This window comes from Lissotriton vulgaris, chromosome 3_1 (genome assembly GCF_964263255.1).
Source record: "Lissotriton vulgaris chromosome 3_1, aLisVul1.2, whole genome shotgun sequence".
Lineage (NCBI taxonomy): Eukaryota > Metazoa > Chordata > Amphibia > Caudata > Salamandridae > Lissotriton > Lissotriton vulgaris.
Genome location: NC_141689.1, coordinates 234,426,566 through 234,447,463, shown reverse-complemented (window position 1 = coordinate 234,447,463; position 20,898 = coordinate 234,426,566). Strand labels below are relative to the sequence as shown.

Here is a 20,898-nt window from a genome sequence, read left to right as displayed (position 1 = left end):
TGGGCGAGAGAAAAAGGTGGGGTGCAAGGAGGGGGAGGAAAAAATAGTCTGCACTCATTTGTGCATGCCGGTATTATATGCGTCAGCTCCTTAAAGGCTAGACCGCTGATTTTTTGGGGAAAATGCGCAGCGTACCTTTGAAATGCACCCTATAGGACTTGCCCAGTGGTATCTCACAAGACTCAAAGGAAGCCCCCGGCATCTGGTGGAAATCCTACCACACCTTTGGGCAGAGCATGTAGCTGCTCTCGAGGGGCTCTCCCCTCTACCACATTACATCCGCTGTTGAGCACAGGCTTGTAAAGAGAAGCACACTGTACCCTCTGGAGAGGGCAGCATTTCATCCTCTATTTGTGTACTTCTATATCCTAAACAAACACCAGGTAGGGTTGTAAACATGTAAATCCTCCCCCGGGTTTTGCTGTCTAGCAAGTGTGGTGTTGGGCTGCCAGACGTTTTTTTTTCCTCTGTGTGACGCATGCATCAAGGCTGTTGGAGATGCGACTCTTGGCCAAGCCCTGGACCTGTCCTGTGGAGCCTGTTGATTTTACATATATCTCGGGCAGTGGGACCTAATGCCCTCAGCAAAAGCAACAATGAATACAAGCATTGGCAAAGTCAGTAGGCCTCACTTTTGTGACCTGTTGAGTTTGCCGGTGTTTTTTAACTGTGTGGGAGCAAAAGAAACACGGGTTGGGGGGAAGCAACCTGGAGTGCACAGGTGAGGAGATGTGAAAAAGCAGATGGGTGAGCACAGCAAAAGTGAGGGGCTGGGAGAAGCTGTCAGTCAACACAGAACAACACTGAGTGCAGAGAAAAGACATACACAAGGAAAGTGGCTTGAAAACACACTCTCTAATGGAGTACTTCACACAAAAGAAAAAAAGTGTTGTGACCCTTCAAATGTTTTTCATTAGACCCACGCTTAGTCCCGACTTTAGCCCCGCCGCCTTGCCACGCCCCCAGCTCGATCTGATGAGTACCTGCACTTTTTTTCCCCATTTAAAGCACTGCACAACAGGGAACATAAAGGGAGTCTAAGGGATAAACTGCGGTGCTGATTAAGGGCAAACCTGGGGGTTACGAAGCGAGCCCTTTGTAGCCACGAGAGACGAGGATCAGAGATAGCTCACCCCACCTTGGCGGTCTTGTCCTCCACAGCTGCCATCGCTGTACCACCCTGCAGATCACTTCAGACTTCCCGCGTTTCAACAGTTTACACTGAGAGGAAATTAGCCACTGGCGTCACGTGACCACCAGCAGCCTCTAGCCGGAACGGCGCATCTCGAGCAGCCTCTCTCACTCTGTACATTTGCGAACGTTGTCATTGACGTAAATTGAGTCATTGCGTGAGTGGGCGCGGTTCAGTTCTTCTTGGGTTCCTATTGGTTTACTTCAGAAGAAGGGGTGGGGCCAGATCGAGGGAGCAAAAATATGCAGCGCCGAAGCAGACATTACTTACTAGAATTAAACAGGGAAGCCGGGTAGGTGTAAGGTAACTGTGTGCAGCACCCAAATATAAGGGACTGCTTAAAATGTAAACCTGACAAATAATTTTAAATAAAGTATATTTTTACAACAACAAAAAAAACTGCAAAAAACGTAGATCCGCTGAATGTAGAGAACAAAACTAATTGCCTAAATACTACCACATCCTTAATGGATTGAGAAAAGGGCAAGGTGAGAAACTGTGAAAACCTGATATATTTACATACAGAATATAGAACAATGAAGACAACACAAGAATCAGCGATAAAATAAAATACGGGATAAATATTAGTAATGCATACTCACAAAATCGCCCCAAAAAAGTATCTATTTGTACACAGTGTACAGAAAATATTCAAATAAAAAATCATGTTTGTCGTGATTGTTTTTAAAGACCAGGTCATTAACGACGTAGTATCTACTGAAACTACATTCATCAACTTCATAGCAAAGTCCAACTTGAGCAATCAATAAACATTATCCACCAAAACTTGAACTAGCTCTCCTGGGCGCACTGGCAGCTAAGTGACGGCTTCTTGGCCCTAGCCCCCAAGGCCCTCCAAGGTTTGATCACGCAGATTGTTATTGTTAACATTTGGTATCTGCCCTTGTATTTTGTGTTTGCCTGCTTCCTGTTCTATTTTTACTTTATTCTGAGCAATGTTGTTAATTTTGTGCTTGTGTTTCCTTGTTGGTTTTGTGTTGGCTCTCCGCCAGCTCGTGCCATTTTTCCTGCTCCAGATTCCCACTGGTTTCCCACCCTCCCTGCTAGCTCATATATCCCAGGACTACTTATGCGGGCCTCTGTGCGGCTTCCAAGGAGTTATCCCTTGACACTAGTCTTGTGTGCTTCCCCCACCCCCGGCCTGGCCTGAGCTGCGATTGCGCCGTGAACTAGGCGATGACTCCTTGAGTCTCTCCTAGGTTCAATCTCCACTGATTGCAGTTATTGACATTTGGTGTCTGCCCTTGTATATTGTGTTTGCCTGATTCCTATTGTATTTTGACTTTATTCTGTGCCATTTTGTTTGTTTTCTTATTGCTCATTGTAGGTTTTGGGTCGGCCCGCCTGCCCCTGCCATTTTTCACGCTACCGATTCCCGCTAGATTCCTGCCTGTCTGTTAGCCCCTCCCAGGACCACTGGCACAAAGGCAAGTTCGTCTGTCCCTGGCTCTACTGCCATCCATTGCTACACCACCTACGAGCCATGGCCCCCAGAGGTTGCAACAAAAACTGCTGCATTACCTCACCTAGACACACAGAAGTACCTTTGGCCTGGGAAGCACGGCCAGTCGGGGTGCCCAAGGTTGAACCGGTGGGGTTCGGTCATGCGGTGCTGGAGAGCGAATGAGGGCAACTGGAATCCAAATGGAAGGCAGGTAGGGATCAAATCATAGCAGGCGACGTGTGGAGTACGTCTAGTATCCGTAAGGCACAATAGCCCAGAGGCCGGCGTTGTGGGGAGGACGTCCGGGAAAAAAGACTGGCGATTCAGTGTCCATGGAGCCCAATTCGGAAAGCAGATGTCAGCGAAGGATCTGTGTGTATATCTTTTCACAATTTGGACTCTTCACTTTCAGAGAGTTGTATCACAAGGGTAGGTAACACAAATCTGAAAGTGTGTCTTCATTTAGTGCCTCTGCAGTATATAAAGTAGAGTAAAATTGCTCATATTCTTCCACTATGTGATCATCACAGAACACACGAGTTCCCAGCTAACCCACAATCGTAGGAACTCGCTGTTTAGGTTTGGGCCCTGAGCCGCTGTGCAAGTAGTCGACTGGCATTATTGCCCCTGGTGTAGAATCTATCTAGTGTGCAAAAGTGCATATTTCCTGTGTCCATATCTAATGCTCTTAATTGTTTACAGAACGCTGTAAGTTTTTGTCTCGTTCTAAGAGAGACAGTGCATAAGAATATTCCTTACAAACACTTAACTTCCCTTTCCAGTTATTTGCATTTGTCTCGCCTGCCCTTGTTAAACTTGGGCTTCATGGCAATAAAATGACCTCACACAATTGCCTTTAAAGTGTCCCAGACCAGCGAAATTGGCATGTAATTTGTGTTGTTGATGTCCAAAAAGGCCCGGATGGCCTCCGCGATTTTGGAAATATTAGTGTTGTATGTGAGTAATTTGTGGTTCAAGCGCCAAGTCTGTTGTCGGCGTGTCCCTCTGGGCAACCGCAGTGTGAGAGTGATAGATGAGTGGTCCAATAAAGTAGCCAAAGTGAGAAGAGAGGCGGTCAGGAAGCAATCTATTCACACATAAGTCTGGTGTTTGGGTTGTCGCCACATATCCACCAACCCCATATCAACTAACCACACCTGAATTTCCTCAGAAAGAGATCCTGAGTGTCCACCCACTGTGTGGACCTATTTAACTGTGCATTACTCACCACATTAAAGTCACCCCTATCAGTGTGTCCTCGTCCGGTGATGACACCACCCTCCATAATGTGTTTTCAAGAAAAAAGTCCTGATGATAATTTGGTGCATAAACCGAGGTTATTGTGAAACCTTATTCCCTTACCTCCAGCTGAAGTGAGAGCAACCTGCCAGGCAACTCTGCATGGGTTTTAACCATCTTCCCTTGAAAGTGTGAACCAATTAATATGGCCACTCCTGTCTTCTTCCAGGGCCCTGAGTGGAAAAACTTGCCGTCAAACCAACGGGAATGGAGGCGTTTCCAGTCAGAGCGAAGAAGGTGTGTTTCCTCTAATAAGCATATGTTACATTTTGACTTTCTGAGAAAAGAAAGTAGGGGCAACCGCTTTGCATTTAGACCCCGTACATTGAAGCTTAATATTTTAATCATGAATTAATAGGAAGTGGCACGTTGATGTAAATGAACAGAAAGAGAAAGGGTTCACAATTCTAAACCTCATTGAACAAAGAAAGACAGGTGTAGTGCTGTAATTTAAAATAAAGGGTTGTCGGGTTGAAGGAAAGAGAGTTGTTCACAGAAAAAACTTGAACAGATTTCAGAGTGAGGATGGTGCAAGACCATATCGAAATACTCCTGACACCATCTAGAGCCGGTGTAAAGAAATGACATGACATTGACTGGCATAAGGCCTCATCCACAAATATAGAAATGTGCTTTATAGTCAATTTCCTGAAAATAAAGCATTGAACTAAAAAGGCATACCGTACAATCATAATATGAAGTGGAATGGGGAGCTCAAGGCACTAGAGCCCTTAAATGTAACAGAATGTAGAAAATGTCCAAAGTCCCAGGGGAACCAAGGAGCATTCATGTCAACGACCCAGAGGAATACATAGACACCAATAGAAAGAAGGTGCAAAATATTAGGGAAAAAACAATAAAAGAACAATCCCTCTCCCAGGAAACAATGTCACCAGTCAGTATGGGTCCTTCTGCCAAGGTGGAAGCATCACCATGCGAGATCCCACTCTTCCTGAACTCCAGATCTTTTTAGCTAAGCCGAGCCCCAGGGACACCGCTGTGATTGGAACCGACCCTCGGCTGAGAGCAAACTTCTTCTGCACCTGTCATCAATCCTTCTCAGTATCCGATGTATCTTCTTGGCGTTGAACCTGATGCAGAAGGTTCTCTGTGACTCGCGAATGCAGATGGTTTTGCTTAAGATTAATTCACAGTACCATGTCGGCGTCTCGATTTGGTGTTGGGATGCGTGGGAACCGGGCCGCAACCGTTCAGTCTCATCTCCTGAAGGAAGCTCACAGCCCAGCCAGTGTGTGCTTCTACGAGCATGCGGACTGTGTGCGTTTCTTGGTTTCAAATTAATATTATACGGAAGATATGGCCCCATCTGTAGTGAATGCCCTTGAAAGGCAATCAGTGGTTATGACAGACATGTCTCTTACCGCTGACATGATCAAGTCCTCTGCTTATACAAGCGGAGGCAAGTGAGAATGTCCTGTGACATCCCTAGGGTCCTCGCCAGGCAACCCAATCAGTGGGTGCAGTCAAGCGGAATGTCTTTATTCCCTCACTCTGGCACTACATGATTGTCTTATCACATAGTCCTCTAGCTTCCTAGCATCTGCTTGAAGAGGCACACCCCTAATACGAATATTAGCTCTACAAGGCCTATTTTCCAAATCTTCTAGTCAGTAATACAGTTCTTAATTTTTATCTAGCAACTACAAAAGTTCGGGAGTATGGTTGTGGAGTTCTTCATCATGTCTGTCACCAGAGAGTTCTAGAGAATCTACCCAATGTCTGCAGTGACATCTCGCCTTAATGCTGCAATATCGTCTTGTATAGTACCAAAGAGTTGCTCCAAAAACATGCAGGTCACTGAGCCTCTGATAGGCGGGTATCTGCTTCAGCACCTCCCTTGGGTGGGGGGGGGGCGGGGTAGTCGCTGGTGGAGTGTCAGGGCAATTATCTGCTTTTTTGGTGGAGATTTTTTTAAGCAAGTCCTTAATTGAGGCATCTTTTTTTGAATGATTGGGAACCATTTTGAAAAAATAGTGATGACTCTTAATGCCGCATCTAATCATGCAGAGACCAGGGCCGATCTGCAACACCCCAGGAGCCCAGTCTCACCACTCTAGCCAAGTAGTCCCAGATCTGGGACTAAAAGTTACCCCAAGTACAGCAAGGGTCTGCCAGCCAGTACCAAAGTCCCTTTATGGCTGGGCCAAGTTGGTCGGGCAGACTCTGGGCTCCTTCCGGCAGCCACAACTCCCATGGCGGCCACGATGCAATCACGCACTTCTCTGCACCGCTGATATCGCACAGGGGCCCTGCACCAGCCCAGCATGCACCGCTCAGCTAAAGGCATAGTCCAGGTCGCTTACCACCCCCTCCACACAGCGGTCCTCAACCTCTAGTTCTGTGGAACCAATCTCTCCGGATTCTCCGTTCTCCGCGGCAGTTCTCAAGCATCCAAGGAGCATCCAATGTGTGGGTGCAGGCAGGGCCACATTTCAAATGGGGTGCAGCCCTGGTGCTATCCCATATGGTGCTTCATGGACTACACACAGCAAAGCTCCACTAAAAGGCTGCTACGCCTCCACCATCTTGAACAATTTAGCCTTTGATTTTAATCTTGTTAATAGAAAAGAGTCTAATGTCGACACAGCTGTGCCCACATTTAAGGGCGCGGGGGCCAGATCCATCATTGAGTACATCCTTGTACCAGCTGGTTATTTCCCTCTTTGCTTAGCTTTAGAGAGGACTGGAACATTTTAAGTGAACATAAACCCATCATGGCTAATTTTTGTTGAGAAGTGAACTCTGTGGGACATGGGCCCCTTTACCGGGAGCCTGTCTCCGTAAAAGATCAGGGGCACAAACTAAAAGGGGCCAAGGTTGTTCCAGAGGCGTTTAATTCAGATTTGCTGTATATGTGTTGAAGGGAGGTCCAAATCAACCTAGATAAGGCTGCATTGGATGACTACATTATAACAGCTTATCCTTGTTTGTCAGGTGTTGGACTTGGCCCTTTTTGCAGGGTCATCCCTGAATGTTATGCCTTCCTCCCATATTTCTTTTTCTGACCTGTTGTAGGCTGTTATATGACTCTGGGCACTTTACCACTGCTGATCAGTGCTAAAGTGCATATGCACTCTATTGTAAATTGATATATGGATTAGTGACCCCATGATTGGCTGGTTTGGTTTACTTGTAAGACCCTAGTACAGTGCACTGAGTGTGCCCAGGGCTTTTAAATCAAATCCTGCTGGTGGGCTTGCAGCACTAGTTGTGCCACCCACAGAAGCAGCCTGTAAAGTGTATCAGTCTGGTACTGCCATGTGCACCCACTTGCCAGTCCCTAAACATTCCCCTTTCTTCATATCAGACATCCCTATGGTAGGCCCAAGGGCAAGGTGCATTGTAGGTAAAAGGTAGGACATGCCCTGATGTGCGTGGCATGTCCTGATAGTGAATTACAGCCATTTTCGTTTTTCACTATGGCAAGGCTACCTATTCCCCATAGGACAGAATGGGCAGTTTGATTATAACATCTTATAATCCTAACTGACTCAGGGAACTAGGTAGAAATTCGAGGTTAGTATTCCTGAACTCGGGATGATAAAATACATCTTTCAGTGAAGGTGTTTTTAACATTCTGTGTTTGAAATGACAACTTTTAGAAAGTAGTTATAACTGTCCGAACCTGCCTCTGCTAGGTTGTGTATTCCTTGTCTGGAGTTTGAGTGACAGGGGCTGGGGGTGGTTCCAGGAGACAGTGCGAGTCAGCACAAGGCTGAATAGAGCTATCTGCATGTAAATGAGTGGGAGGAGTTGCACCTGGGACCTGAATAGGGCTGTGCCTGCCTTCCACAATGCTGGCTCCTCCTCCTGTGGTGCGTCTGATGTCCCTGGCGCACATTGTCAAAGGAAAGAAGGAGTCTAGTCAACAAAGTGCTCCAGGACTGCACATAACTGGGTTGGACTGGGTACAGGACCCTCTGACTTCAGAGGACAAAGGATTTGCTAGTATAAATATTGGGACCCACACCCAAGAACTTTAGATCACTTTTGGGAAACAAAAAGAACCTATGCTGAGGATAGGAACCAGAGAAATTGAGGAGGAGACTATCCCTGAGCTGAGTGCTTTTTGGGGGATTGCCGGCAGTGGTTGCCTGACTGCCAAAGAAAGGAGAAAGGACTTTGTGCTACTTTCTAAATCAACTTGTAAAGGATCTCCAAGTGCTTGAGATGGTGCTTGCCTCCTGCTGAAGTCCCAAGGATAACAGACTTCACCAACCAGCTCCCCAGAGTTCTTTTGAAGTGCCTGCTGTTGTGCTGGGCCTTCTGAGGAACTGCGTGTCGCAAGGAGCTGGAAGCGCGACTCACGAAGAAGAAGCGTGACGCCATCGCATAAGCTCCTTGCATCGCCGGAGAAGAGTGTCGCCGTCGACGCCTTCGCATCACCAGAGAAGTGTGTCGCCGCAGCCGCTGTCGCATCGCATCACCGAAGCTTCTCGCATCACTGGAGTAGAGTGTCACCGTCGCAGCAGACGCCGTTGTATCACCGGAGAAGCGTGTTGCAGGGCCTGTCACGGCTCAGAAGATTCGTTGAGTCGTCGCACGGCTGTTGGGTGTGCACGCATCGTTGTCGCATCAAGAAGAAGACGCCATTTTGGGCCGTATCGCCACAGAAGGGCAGTAGGAAACCAGCGCATCACCTCCCCATGCAGAGAAGAACCGACGCATCCCCGTCCCCTATGCGGCAGTAGGGAACCGACTCATCGCCGTTCTTGCGTGCAAGGAAACGACTCATCACCTTCCCTGCAACACTTTCGCTGAATAGCGTTATGCAGCCAAAGGTACATTGAACTTAAAGTGTCGCATTTTACATCTAAAGAGAACTAAGCTATTTCTACCATTTTTAAAGTACAGTATTGTGGATTTTTGTCATTTGTGGTCTTGTGTTAAGTCTATATAAAAATACTTATTTTTATACTACAACTTGTGTGGTGTCCATCTGTAGTGTTGTCACTGGGTTACTATATATGTTCACAAATGCTTTACCCACTGCCTCTGAGATAAGCCAGTCTGCTCGTGCCAAGCTACCAAGGGGGTGAGCAGGGGTTATTTAGGAGTGTAGCCCCTTACCTGATTAGACACAAGGGTCCTTATTTGGTCAAAGGTACCTACCTCTGCCAACTAGAGACCCCCAAATCTAACATCGGGGTTTATCAAATTTGCCCATACCAAGTCGGGGTTGGTCCCCACCCCTGTACCTACCAATGCATATCCCCACTCATATACGTGACTCCCCGCCGAACATCTCTCTTGTACCCTGGAATAGTGTGAAATCCCTATTCATGCAGTGCCCTACGCCTTCTACTATGTATGAAAGGTGAGAAGGATTTGTCTTGTTCCGCTGCTGGTTCGTCTAGGGTAGAGTGGAATGTTTGGGGCTCTTTAAGTCAGGTTCTTTCAGGCAGTCTTCTAGGTGATCCCATGCTCCAGCCTTATCTATCGACCCTCTTCTCGCCTCTTAGAATAGCACTGCACTTTCATAGCCCGCCCAATAAATGAGTTCTGCCCTCCACTTAACCAAGCTTGGGACTTTTGGGTCCTTCCAGTGCATGGTGATCTCCTGCTATGCCAGGACCAGAGCTAGATTCACAAACCTAATAGTGATCTTACAATTGCTTAGACGCTGGAAACCCCTGAACAGACATGCCAATGGAGTGTGTGGAATGGACCTTTGGGTAACCTCATTGGTGCCTGCGACCACCTCTTCCCAAAATCCAGTCAATTCAGGGCAAGATCACACCACGTGAAGCTTTTCGGCTCCCTGCTCTCTGCATCTGGGACAGGCCTCAGTGGTGCTCAAAAGAGGCAAATAATCTTACTGGGGGTGAGGTATGCCCTATGCAAGAAATAAAAAATAATTACCTTAAAATGAGAATTCCTTAACATCATTAATACATTGGTAAGTATTGGGGTCCATTCTGCTACGGTGATTAGTAGTGCAATACACTCCTCCCATTCTTCCTGTAACCTCAAGGGTGCAACAATATCAAACCGTAGAGCTTGATTCAAGTAAGTTACTGCCCTGAAACAGCCTATTTAAGTGTATAGAACTTTGCAACTCTTGTGGGGGGATGTTTCAGCTAGGCCTGTGTACCAGTGGGTGTGCAGAGTCACTTCCACTGCACAATGTAAAATAAATTGGCCACCCTGTATCTCAAATGTAGTTGAGAAGTTTTCAGACGTCATAAGTTCCCCCTCTTGGTGAAGATCCCCCCTTGTGACTCCATATTGGGACCAATTTGCCAGTCGTCTCAATGTTGCTCCTGGTGCGAACTGTTCTAATCCTCATAGTGGCAGATCTGGTGAGTAGGGTTTACTGACACTAGTACACTGGTGAGAGCGACGCCAACAAAGGCGAACGACTTGCAAGGATGTAGTATTCTCATGAAGTGGTCACCCAGGTTTCACAAGGATCTGGAATAAAATAGAGGAGCTTGGAGTTGCTCCATCAATTACACTTCCGGGCTCAATTGGGAAGCGATCTACTGGTTGAACCACTGGAGCTGTGTTGCAAAATAATACACCTCAAAGTCTGGCACCGCCAGACCTCCATCTGCTATTGGGCATTGTCATTTGGTCAGCGCTGCTCTGCGTCTGCCTGATCCCTTATAAATTTGGTCAGTAACAAATTCAGGTCTCTGGAAATCTGACGGGAGATGGCAATGGGCAGAGTAGAGAAAAAAATACAACAGTCTGGGGAGTCCCACCATCTTTACCACTGCTATTCTTCCAGCAACAGACAAACACACTGGCGCTCAGCCTCTGAGGGCTGCACCAATGTTGCCCTCCAGGAGATCAAGGGGGTCATGGTAAATCTTAATCCCCAAATATTTCAGGTAGGACCCTTCCCAGGCAAGGCTGTGGAGTTCCAGAGGTGGGGAGACGTTGCTTCATGGCGGAAGAGGGGATTTTTTTGCCAGTTAATGCAGAGGCCGTAGACACCTCCAAATTGTTCCAGGAGTGCTATCGCTCCTGGAAAGTCTTCATCCATGTTTTGCAAGAACAGGAGTATGTAGTCTCTTTAGAGAGCGGTAGGATGCATCTTACACCCAATGTCCAGTCGCCTGAATGAGGTACCAGATCGTACCATACCAGAAAACGGTTCTTCAGTGATGGCAAATAACAACGGGGAAAAATGGGCATCTCTGTCTAGTGTCCCGTCCTACAGCATAACAGTCAGAGATACATTCATCGGTTCAGACTCGGGTGGTGGTGGGTGCAGAGTACAACAACATGGTCCACTGTACAAACCCTAAACTAATGCCCATATTCAGCATCGTCCGGTATAGGAAGTCACGTCTGGGGCTATCAAAAACTTTTTCGACGACAATCGCTACAATCACTGCCCTGTGCTTATCTGGGATCTCCGCCTCAAGGACCCCAATGAGTCTGCGGATGTTAAATGATGCGTTCCGCCCCAAGATAAATCCAACTTGGCACTCATGTATTCATTTAGCCATGAGAGGGAGAAGGTGTGCTTCCAAAATGCGGCTAAGGATTTCATGTACATCATGTATAAGAATAGTATGCCCTAACATCATATTCACACCCAACACCTTAATGCTGCTATGTGTGGCTCTCTGCCGGTAGGCTGGCACCACTCAGTTATTGTGCCTGTGTTGAAGAAGGGGGATAGAGTGGATCCATCCTGTTACAGGCCAATCCCCCAGTGTATGCAGAGGTTAAAATTCTAGGGAGATTCATACTTGAGAGACTCAGTGATTGGGCCAATATGCACAACATTATATCGGGCATCCAGTATGGGTTCAGGCCATGGAGCAAAACCTGACTTTACTATAGTTAATAAATACACAAGGGCCAAGGGAGGTATGATGTATGAACTTCATGATCTCAGCTTGGCCTTTGACAGGGTGAATGGATCTAAGCTCTGGGACAAACTGGGCTCCATGAGGGTCGACCTGGCTCTTCTTGTGCTTCTGAGGGTTCTCCACTCCAGCCTACCAGCATCCGTAAGGTATGGCCCCTATTGAAAATGCATGTAGCACTTTAAATTAAATAGAGAGGTGCGCCAAGGCTGCATCCTATCTCTTTTTTTATTTATTCTGTATATGAATTGTTTGGAACAGGTTTTAGGTAAGCCTGGTTGCTATGTACCCAAGGTGGGAGGCAGATTGCTTCCTGCTCTTTAATACGCAGATGATGATGTTTTAATTGCATGCACTGCAAAGCATCTCCTGCACCTTTTAGATCATTTTATTTATTTTATGGACATCATGGACCTGGCAACCATCTTTAAAACGTCACATATTATGGTTGTTGGCTCCAAGACAATTAGACTGTATGGGTTTTCAGCCAGCAGCCACAGCTTGAGTAAAGTGGATATGTTTTTCATACCTGAGCATTCTATTAGATTTAGGCCTTAATTGACATTTCTTGATGAAAAGGAACACAGTCAATTTTAAGAGAGATATTTTTAGCCTTCAGGATTTTTCATGGCGGGTAGGGCAAAAGCTGATATAGATTCTTCTCAATATATACAATGCTGAGGGTATCCCAACTGCCAGTTTTGGCTGTGAAATCTGGGGATATGCCAAAATTGCTCCACTCCAGGTGGTGGAATATACCTTTTTGAGAGGTCTCTTAAGTGTTGCACAAGGTACTTCCTCATTGATTGCTCGTGAGTAGCTGGGCATGGGGTATCTTTTATATTTTATATGGTTACGCACACTGTTACTCTGACTGTCAATAAGAGTGAAGGACCGCTGAACACATGCATTTCCAGATCCACATTGACCCTCAACTCCACACTCAGAGGCACCCTCGTCTACCGACCCCCTGGACCTCTCCCCCAGTTCAGCGACTCCAACACCGACTTCATCAGCACGCACGCCCTGACCTCCACCGACTACATCCTCCTCGGAGACCTGAACTTTCACCTTGAGAACAACAACGACAGCAACTCCACCACCCTGATCGAAAACCTCGACAACCTCGGACTGAGGCAACTCGTCACAACTCCCACCCACTCCGCCGTCCACGCGCTTGACCCCGTCTTCTCCTCAAGCCCGCACGTCTCCGTCAGCCACACCACCGAACTCCTCTGGACCGACCACCGCATCCAACAGATCCCCCGCCGCCACTGGAGCAAAATCACAGAAGACCAACTACATGCAAACCTCACTCTCAGCCCCCCCACCGAACTTCCAACACCGACGTCACTGCCCACAATCTCAGATGCTGGATCGAGGACTGCCCCAACACCCTCAACCCGCATTGAAACCCCCCCACAGAGACACCAGCAAGAGGGCCAGCTGGTTCACCTCAGAACTCCTAGATTCCAAGCAAGCATGCCAGAAACTAGAGAAGAAATGGCACAGTAAACTCCGGACAGCCACGCAGCACACAAGGATGCCGTCCGCAACCACCACCACCTCATCAGGGCTGCCAAGAAGACCTCCTTCAAAGACCGCCTCGACAACAACGCACACGACAGCAAGGAGCTTTTCAACATCGTGAAGGAACTCTCTGTCGTGCCTGCAGAGTTGGTTGGCAAGATACGATTCCCCAGGCGGTTGGCAACATGACCGCTGATGCGATAAGCGCATGCGCTAAGGCTGACGCATGCGCATAGAGATACTTGGCCACATTTAGACCCTTGAGGTTCCGTGACGATTGTAAGTGGTGTTTTCGACTCGCACGAATATGGTCGAGTCTAGTATCTATGAACCGCAAATGACGAGTTTTGTAAGTGTGCGCAGTTTCGCTGTGCTAACTTAAACCGTTCGTTTGTTATGTGGGTTTGTCATCTGTACCCACGGGTTCCATCTTAGATACGGCATCCATTTTGTCTCTTGCCCTCAAGTAGCCAGCGAACGGACGCTGTCCGCTTCGCGACCCTGGGACTCCCAAGATATGGCGGAAGACGCATGTTCTTTGTAAGTGTCTTTATGACGAGGGGGATGCTACTGTAAGGCAGATGGCGCCGCTCGAGGCTCATCTTGCCGCACGGGCTTATTGTCTCAGTCGTGCATCTCATTAGGCACGTCCCTTTGATGCCTGTATCTCGTGCTTCTCGACACTCCCCTTTTACACCCTTTCCGATCTCCCTACTGTCTCCGTCTTCCTCTGCACCTGTCTTCGTTCCTATTTCGATCTACTTTACTGCTGATTGGAATTTGCTAATGGTGGGAAGATGGGTTTTTACAGTTGGGAATCGCCAAATGTTTCCGCACTTATGTTCCGGATCTTGTGTGTTTCAAAGTGATCTAAGCGACCCCTCTGAGAGCGACTTGTGGGAACCAGGTTGTAAACTATTGTGTATCATGTTATCCTATGGGTAAAAACTGTATAAAAGGAGCGATCCACAAATACAATTTGAAGCAGTCTCCCCGAACTACACTCGATGTACTTCCTGTGACTTCTGTGTTCCCTGCAGTAAATAAACCTTGACTCTTTGACGCCGAAGGAAGTGTCCCGTGTCTCTGTGACTTGTACGCCGGAGCAGGTTACCCACGAAGGTTTCAGGTGTTGTGCCCTGGCACCGCTGGGTCCAAAGAACCCAGTCCTTCAGTTGGCGCCCAACGTGGGGCTGCATCAGTGGTACCGGTCCAAGCCCGACGATCGTGAGGAACTTCGTGTGAAATCTCCGAGGGAAGGTGCACCCCGCTTCATCGATCCTGTTGTCGAAATAAGTGGCCCGAAGACTTTTCCCGCGAAGATTCCCGCCTCCTAACGGCTGCGACGGACTGCTGCCCTGACTGTAGACCTGTTTTGGCGCCTGGCGTAGACCTTGGTATAGCGAGACGATTGACGGGCCTTCCTGAGGACGCCATTGATCTTTGAGTTAAGTATTTGTGGGTCGCTCCCAGAGTTCTTGGTTGTAGACACTTTAGCGAGTGTCTTTGTTGTAAACACTTTAGCGAGTGTTTTTGTTGTAGACACTTTAGCGGGTGTCTTTGTTGTACACGCTGTGTGAGTGTTTTTGTCGGTGACACTTTGCTAGCGTACTTTGTTGTTGTTGTATTTGTTTGACGACTGCAGCCGCCAAAGACCGAGGGTTTAGTTCTTTGCTGGGACTTGGTAAATCCCGAAATCCCGTAACCCTTGAAGTTTGTGAAACTCGGCTAGTGTGCAAGATGCCTGGTCGCAGTACTTTGTTCAGTTGCTTTAGACCTTGTGGTGCGGATTCCCTGCTGGAGGACTCGTGTCCGATACCTCCGGTTGGAACTCCTACATATGACTTATATAGCAAACATGGGCTAGGCCCGATTGCTTTTAACGATTATTGGATCAAATATACAAAGAAAGACGGCGATCTTCGTTGGCCACCTCACGGTAGCTTCGAAGCGTCGATCTTAGATAATTTGGAAATAAAGTTGTTCGAACGTAAATCAAGGCCGGCCATGTTTGATGCCTTTCGGTTCTGGCGCAAAGAAGCCCGACAGAAAGAGATCAGACAAAATAAACGTAGTCAGCGAGATACTGTTGCTACTATAGTGAAGAAAGCTGAGCAGTTTCAGCGTGATAAGGAGGATAAGGATAAGGAAGTGTTTGAGAGATTACAGCGTATGTCCATAGACAAATGCTATCCTGTTTTGCCTACGGAGTCGGATAAGAAGGAAGAGGCAGTTGAGGATTCTTTAATGTCCTATCTTATGAAGTCGCCACCTCCGTACGTACAGGGTACCGCAGCTCCTGTGGTCCCTGCCGTACCTGTTCTTCCACCTGTAATTCCTCCACCAGTTCCTCAACCTGCACCTGCTCTTCCGACTGTTCCTGCTCCTTTGCCTATTTCTATTCCTACTGCTCCTCCGCTTCCACATACTCCTGTTCCCGCTACTGCTCACGCTACTGCTCCTGTGTTGTTAACCCCTGTTGCTGCTAACGTCTCTACTCCTTCTCTTGTTAGTCCTGTGTCTTACTCTTCTCCCTCTACTCGTAATCGTGATTCTCCCCTTGCGACAAACTTCTTTCAGTCGCTCGGACCTGTTTTTGGGTCTGCAGGTTCTGATGGTCCACAGAGACGTAGCCAGCTTCCTGGTAATAGAGAACGTGTTGCGCTATACAATATGGCGATGGGTTGGATGATAAACCCTGTTAGAAATCCACCTCGTGTTGTCCTCGAAACGTTTGATCAATTCAACATACCTACTCAGAGATATGTGTTTGATGAAATGTGCAAGTTCTTACATGATCAGATAGCGGCCAATGCGCCTGACGAGGTGCTGACCGCCCTGTCTGAACTCCGGCTTCAGTTCGCAACTGGACTGATAGTCGACACTAATGTCCGACGTGCTATTGAGCGGTTGCTATCTCTTCGTCCCGCTCCTATTCCTCATGCATTGTTCGTTGAGGACATTGAACAACGAGATGGGTCTGGCCAATATCCTATGCGTGAAGTTCCGCCAGTTTGGGTACCCGCTGATAATACTAATGCTAATGCTCCAATACCAGCACATTTCCAGAGAGTGTGGATACACCTCCCTTGGAAACGATCGGAAGTGCTTCAGGTGAAACAAACTTTGCCTGATCCTCGCAAAAATCCTGCGGGGTATTACAAAGAATTATCGCAGCTCGTAGACGCTACGATAATGAATCTGGCCGATATCGACATGTTGTTTGGCAATGTCGTACCGCAACCGGTATGGGCCAAGATTCGTCACCAAGATCACGCGAATGAATTAGGTGGTGATTGGGCTGCCATTACAGCGGCAGACGCTGGACAAGTGGCTGCTACTAAACCCGATCAGTTGATTGAACTTCTTCCCCAGCGAATCATTACATTAATGAAAACGCTTATGCCAGCTATGAGGGTAAATTGGGACAAGTTGTCAGCCTGTAAGCAGAAGAAAGATGAGAGTGTTTCAGACTTCTTTACGAGGTTCGAGGAAACATTCGTCGATCATAGTGGGCAGGATATGGGTACTGAGGGTGGACAGAGGTTGTTTGTGGATAAATTCGTATCGAACTTATTGCCCGACTTGAGCCATAAATTGAAAAATTCAGAAAGTTCATGGGCCGTTTCTACCTCAGCTCAGATATTGGCTACGGCACAATATTACGAAAATAGAGAAAAAGAGGAAAATGACCGTGCCGATAAAAAGACGAAAGAGCTGAAAACTAAAGTGTTGTTACAACAAGCATATCCGCCGCGTTCTAATCAGAATGCGCCTCAGCAGAATAGATCGCAGTCGCAATCGAATCAATCGCAGCCGCGTAATGATTCATCTTTTCAGAGATCTTCATTAGGGTACAATCAATGTGCTTATTGTAGACAGGAGGGACACATTAAATTCAATTGTCCTGCTTTAAATGACCGCAGTGGTGGTAATTCGTCTAGAGGAGGTCGTGGTGGTGCACAGCACGCATCACGTGGTAGAGGTCGTGGTGCTCAGAATGATCGCTCTGACCATTCATCAAATTCTAATAACTGTTTCGATCAACGTGGATCATCGCAAGGACGATCTGCGCAGTACAATGTAGACGATTATTACGTCGATCAGGGACCTGACGATAGTAATTACTAGGACAGCCAAAGACAAGGAGAGGGAGTGGTATCAGTTCCGGTTGATCAGAGAGGGCCTTACGTCGCAGTTGCTACATCGGGCGTCGTTGAGCCTTTTCTGTTGGACACTGGTGCAGCGAAAAGTTCTATCATGCATTCGAAACTCCCTGGCGCACCTTTGTCTGGCTTAACAAATGTTTCCGTTGGATTCTCTGGCGCCCCCGTTAGCAATCCAGTTTCGCGCCCTTTGCCCCTTAAAATTGGGCCACGTGAGCTCGAAGCTCCATTGATTTTGTCTACTGGTTGTGGCGAAAATCTTTTGGGTCTGGATTTGCTTAAACGCTTGTATGCGACTTTGTATTGTTCTCCTGCGGGTGTAAAGCTTACGTTAGGAGAGAGGGTAGTCTCTCCCATGTACTTGTCCCTCGATAAGCTTCCACCGGAATTGAGTTCTCTTCCTGCATCTTTGTGGGCGACGGGTCCAAATGACGTGGGCCTACTTGATATCTCCCCTTATGTTGTTCAGTTGAAATCGAATGTGCGATTGCCACGTATTCCCCAATATCGTATCTCCCTTGATGGTGAACGAGCTTTGTTAGCGATCATCTATGATTTGATCGAGAAAGATGTCATTGAAGAAACTCGGGGAAACGTGTGCAATAGTCCTGTACTGCCCATTCTTAAACGTACTGATCCTACCAAACCGCCTGTTTATCGTTTTGTTATCGATTTACGGGAGGTGAATAAAATTGTGGTTCCTCAATTCCCTGTTGTGCCTGACATTACGGCGCTACTGACTCTGATTCCAGCTACAGCTTCATGGTTTTCGGTGATTGATTTGAAAAATGCGTTTTTCAGCATCCCGATTGCCGAAGAGAGCAGGGACCTTTTCGGTTTCTCTCTTGGTGGACGTAGCTTCCGGTTCAAACGCGCTCCTCAGGGCTACTGTGAAAGTCCATCGATTTACAGTCAAGCTTTGAAGGGTCAACTAGATGCGTTTAGGTTGCCGGTTGGTGCGGCTTTAATCCAATACGTCGACGACTTATTGGTGGCTGCTGATACTCAGGACATTTGCAAAATTGCTACAGTGTCGTTGCTGCAACATCTCTGTGAGTTAAATCACAAGGTGTCACCTTCTAAACTCCAATATTGTTGTCAAGAAGTAACCTACCTAGGTCACTTATTGTCAAAGGAGGGAAGGAGATTGACCCCAGAGAGAATTGCAGCGATTGCGCGCATGGCTGTGCCACAAACCCAAAGAGATGTGCGTGCCTTTCTAGGTATCACATCGTACTGCAGGCAGTGGATTCCTAATTTTTCATTGCTGGCGAAACCATTGGTGGCTCTTACGTGCAAGGATGTTTCGACTCCTTTACCATGGACGGAAGAATGTCAGAAAAGTTTTTCTGAATTACGTGATTCATTGTGTTCGGCTCCTGTGTTAGGTACCCCTGATTACAGTAAGCCGTTCACGTTATATGTTCACGAGAGGGAAGGTTGTGCTTTAAGCGTCTTAACGCAACCTTTTGGTGGTAAGCAACGTCCATGTGCATATTTTTCCTCGACCTTAGACCCAGTAGCTAGAGCATTGCCGAGTTGTTTGAGAGCAACTGCGGCAGCTGCGGTCTCCATCCGACAATCAGCAGGATTGGTCATGGATAATATGCTTACGGTGATGGTTCCGCATGCAGTCGATACTCTTTTGAACCGTACGAAAACTCAGCACTTGACGAGTGCGAGGTTATCTGGGTACGAATTGACGCTCTTGGCAAGCCACATTCAGATAAAACGTTGTAATGTCCTAAATCCGGCAACTTTGTTACCAATTAGTGCAGAGTCAGATGCAGTAACAGAACATGACTGTTACTTGCGGACAGAGGAGGAAACAAAAGGTCGTGTGGACCTTAAAAACACCCCATTGGAAGACCCGGATGGCATCCTGTATGTGGATGGGTCATGTTTTAAATTGCCGAATGGTGATGTGACTACTGCTTATGCTGTGGTGACATTGAATACTGTTGTTGAGACTGCGAGATTGAGTCAGAATTCTGCCCAAGCTGCAGAGCTGATCGCTCTTACTAGAGCATGTGTATTAGCAAAAGGTAAACGTGTGAATGTGTACACCGATAGTCAGTATGCTTTCGGTGTAGCGCATAGTTTCGGACGATTGTGGCGAGAACGTGGTTTCTTGACGTCACATGGCACGAAAATACAGCATGGCCAGCTTGTGAACGATCTTTTGGATGCATTGACTTTGCCTGCTCAAGTTGCAATTGTTAAATGTAGTGCGCATCGTAAAGTGACGGATGATGTTGGTCGTGGTAATGCGTTTGCAGATGAGATTGCTAAGGAGACTGCCCGGAACCTTAGCACTCGAATGTATGTGACGAATTCGGTTAGGTGGCCTACAGAATCAAGTATGTGTGAGAATACTATAGAGAGTGTGAAAGCAATTCAGAATGAGGCCACCGACACTGAAAAGATGAAGTGGAAAGAAAGTACGGGAAGGTTGGATGTGAATGGTTGCTGGATTGATTTGTCAGATCAGAAAAGATGGATGTTGCCTGATGCGTATGTACTGGCCGTTGTGCAAATGGCACATGGGTTAGCACATATTAGCGCGAAAGGTATTTGCAAGTTGTTGGCTGATGTGTGGAAGAATGATGGAATTACTAAGTGTGCTGAACGTTTGGTGAAGAATTGTATGGTGTGTATAATGTACAATCCTGGCAAAGGAACCCCAACTCCCCCTGGCAGTTTTGCTCCTCCTTTGTATCCCTTTGAGGTGATCCAATTGGACTTCATCCATATGGAGCGATGCAATAACCTGAAATACGTTTTGGTTGTGGTTTGCGCATTCTCCCGATGGATCGAGGCCTATCCCCTCAAAGACAATACTGCTTTGTCTACTGCGAAAATCCTACTGAAGGAATACTTTCCTCGGTATGGAATGCCTAGAGTCGTGTGGTCAGATAACGGAAGTGAGTTTGTTGGAAGTGTGATGAAGAGTGTGTGTAAGGGCCTTGGAATAAATCAGAAATTCCATAGCGCCAATCATCCCCAGTCAGCTGGATTGGTTGAAGGGTACAATGGCACCCTTAAACTAAAATTAGCGAAGATTCAAGCTACGACTGGACTTCCGTGGCCTGATGCTTTGCCTCTAGCATTACTGTCAACTAGGGCGACTGTACACTCCCGAATAGGGCTCAGTCCCTATGAAATAGTGTTCGGCCGTCCTGCGAATGTGTGGGGGGTTCCTAGGCCAGGAATATTCTCTGATCTTGAGTTTCCGATGTTGATTGATTACTTACATGACTTGACTGCTAAACTGAGGTTAATTCATCAACAGGTTTACGACGCCTTGCCGACGCAGACGGAGGGTCCAGGCCACCAGCTCCAGCCCGGAGATTGGGTGGTTACCCGAAATTTTTCACGAAAAAACAATCTGGACCCTCG

At 47.2% G+C, this 20,898-nt stretch overlaps 1 protein-coding gene across 1 annotated transcript in view; it reads right to left on the bottom strand.

Annotated features, from left to right (window-relative positions):
* The window catches only part of HAUS1 (HAUS augmin like complex subunit 1), a 274,094-nt gene extending 272,768 nt beyond the window's left edge, over nt 1–1,326 (bottom strand). Inside the window, exon 1 of the mRNA XM_086962903.1 lies at nt 1,139–1,326. Coding sequence (XP_086819029.1) covers nt 1,139–1,168 — 30 coding nt within the window. The 5' untranslated portion in view covers nt 1,169–1,326. The remainder of the gene's footprint in view (nt 1–1,138) is intronic.
* Nucleotides 1,327–20,898: the final 19,572 nt, after the last annotated feature.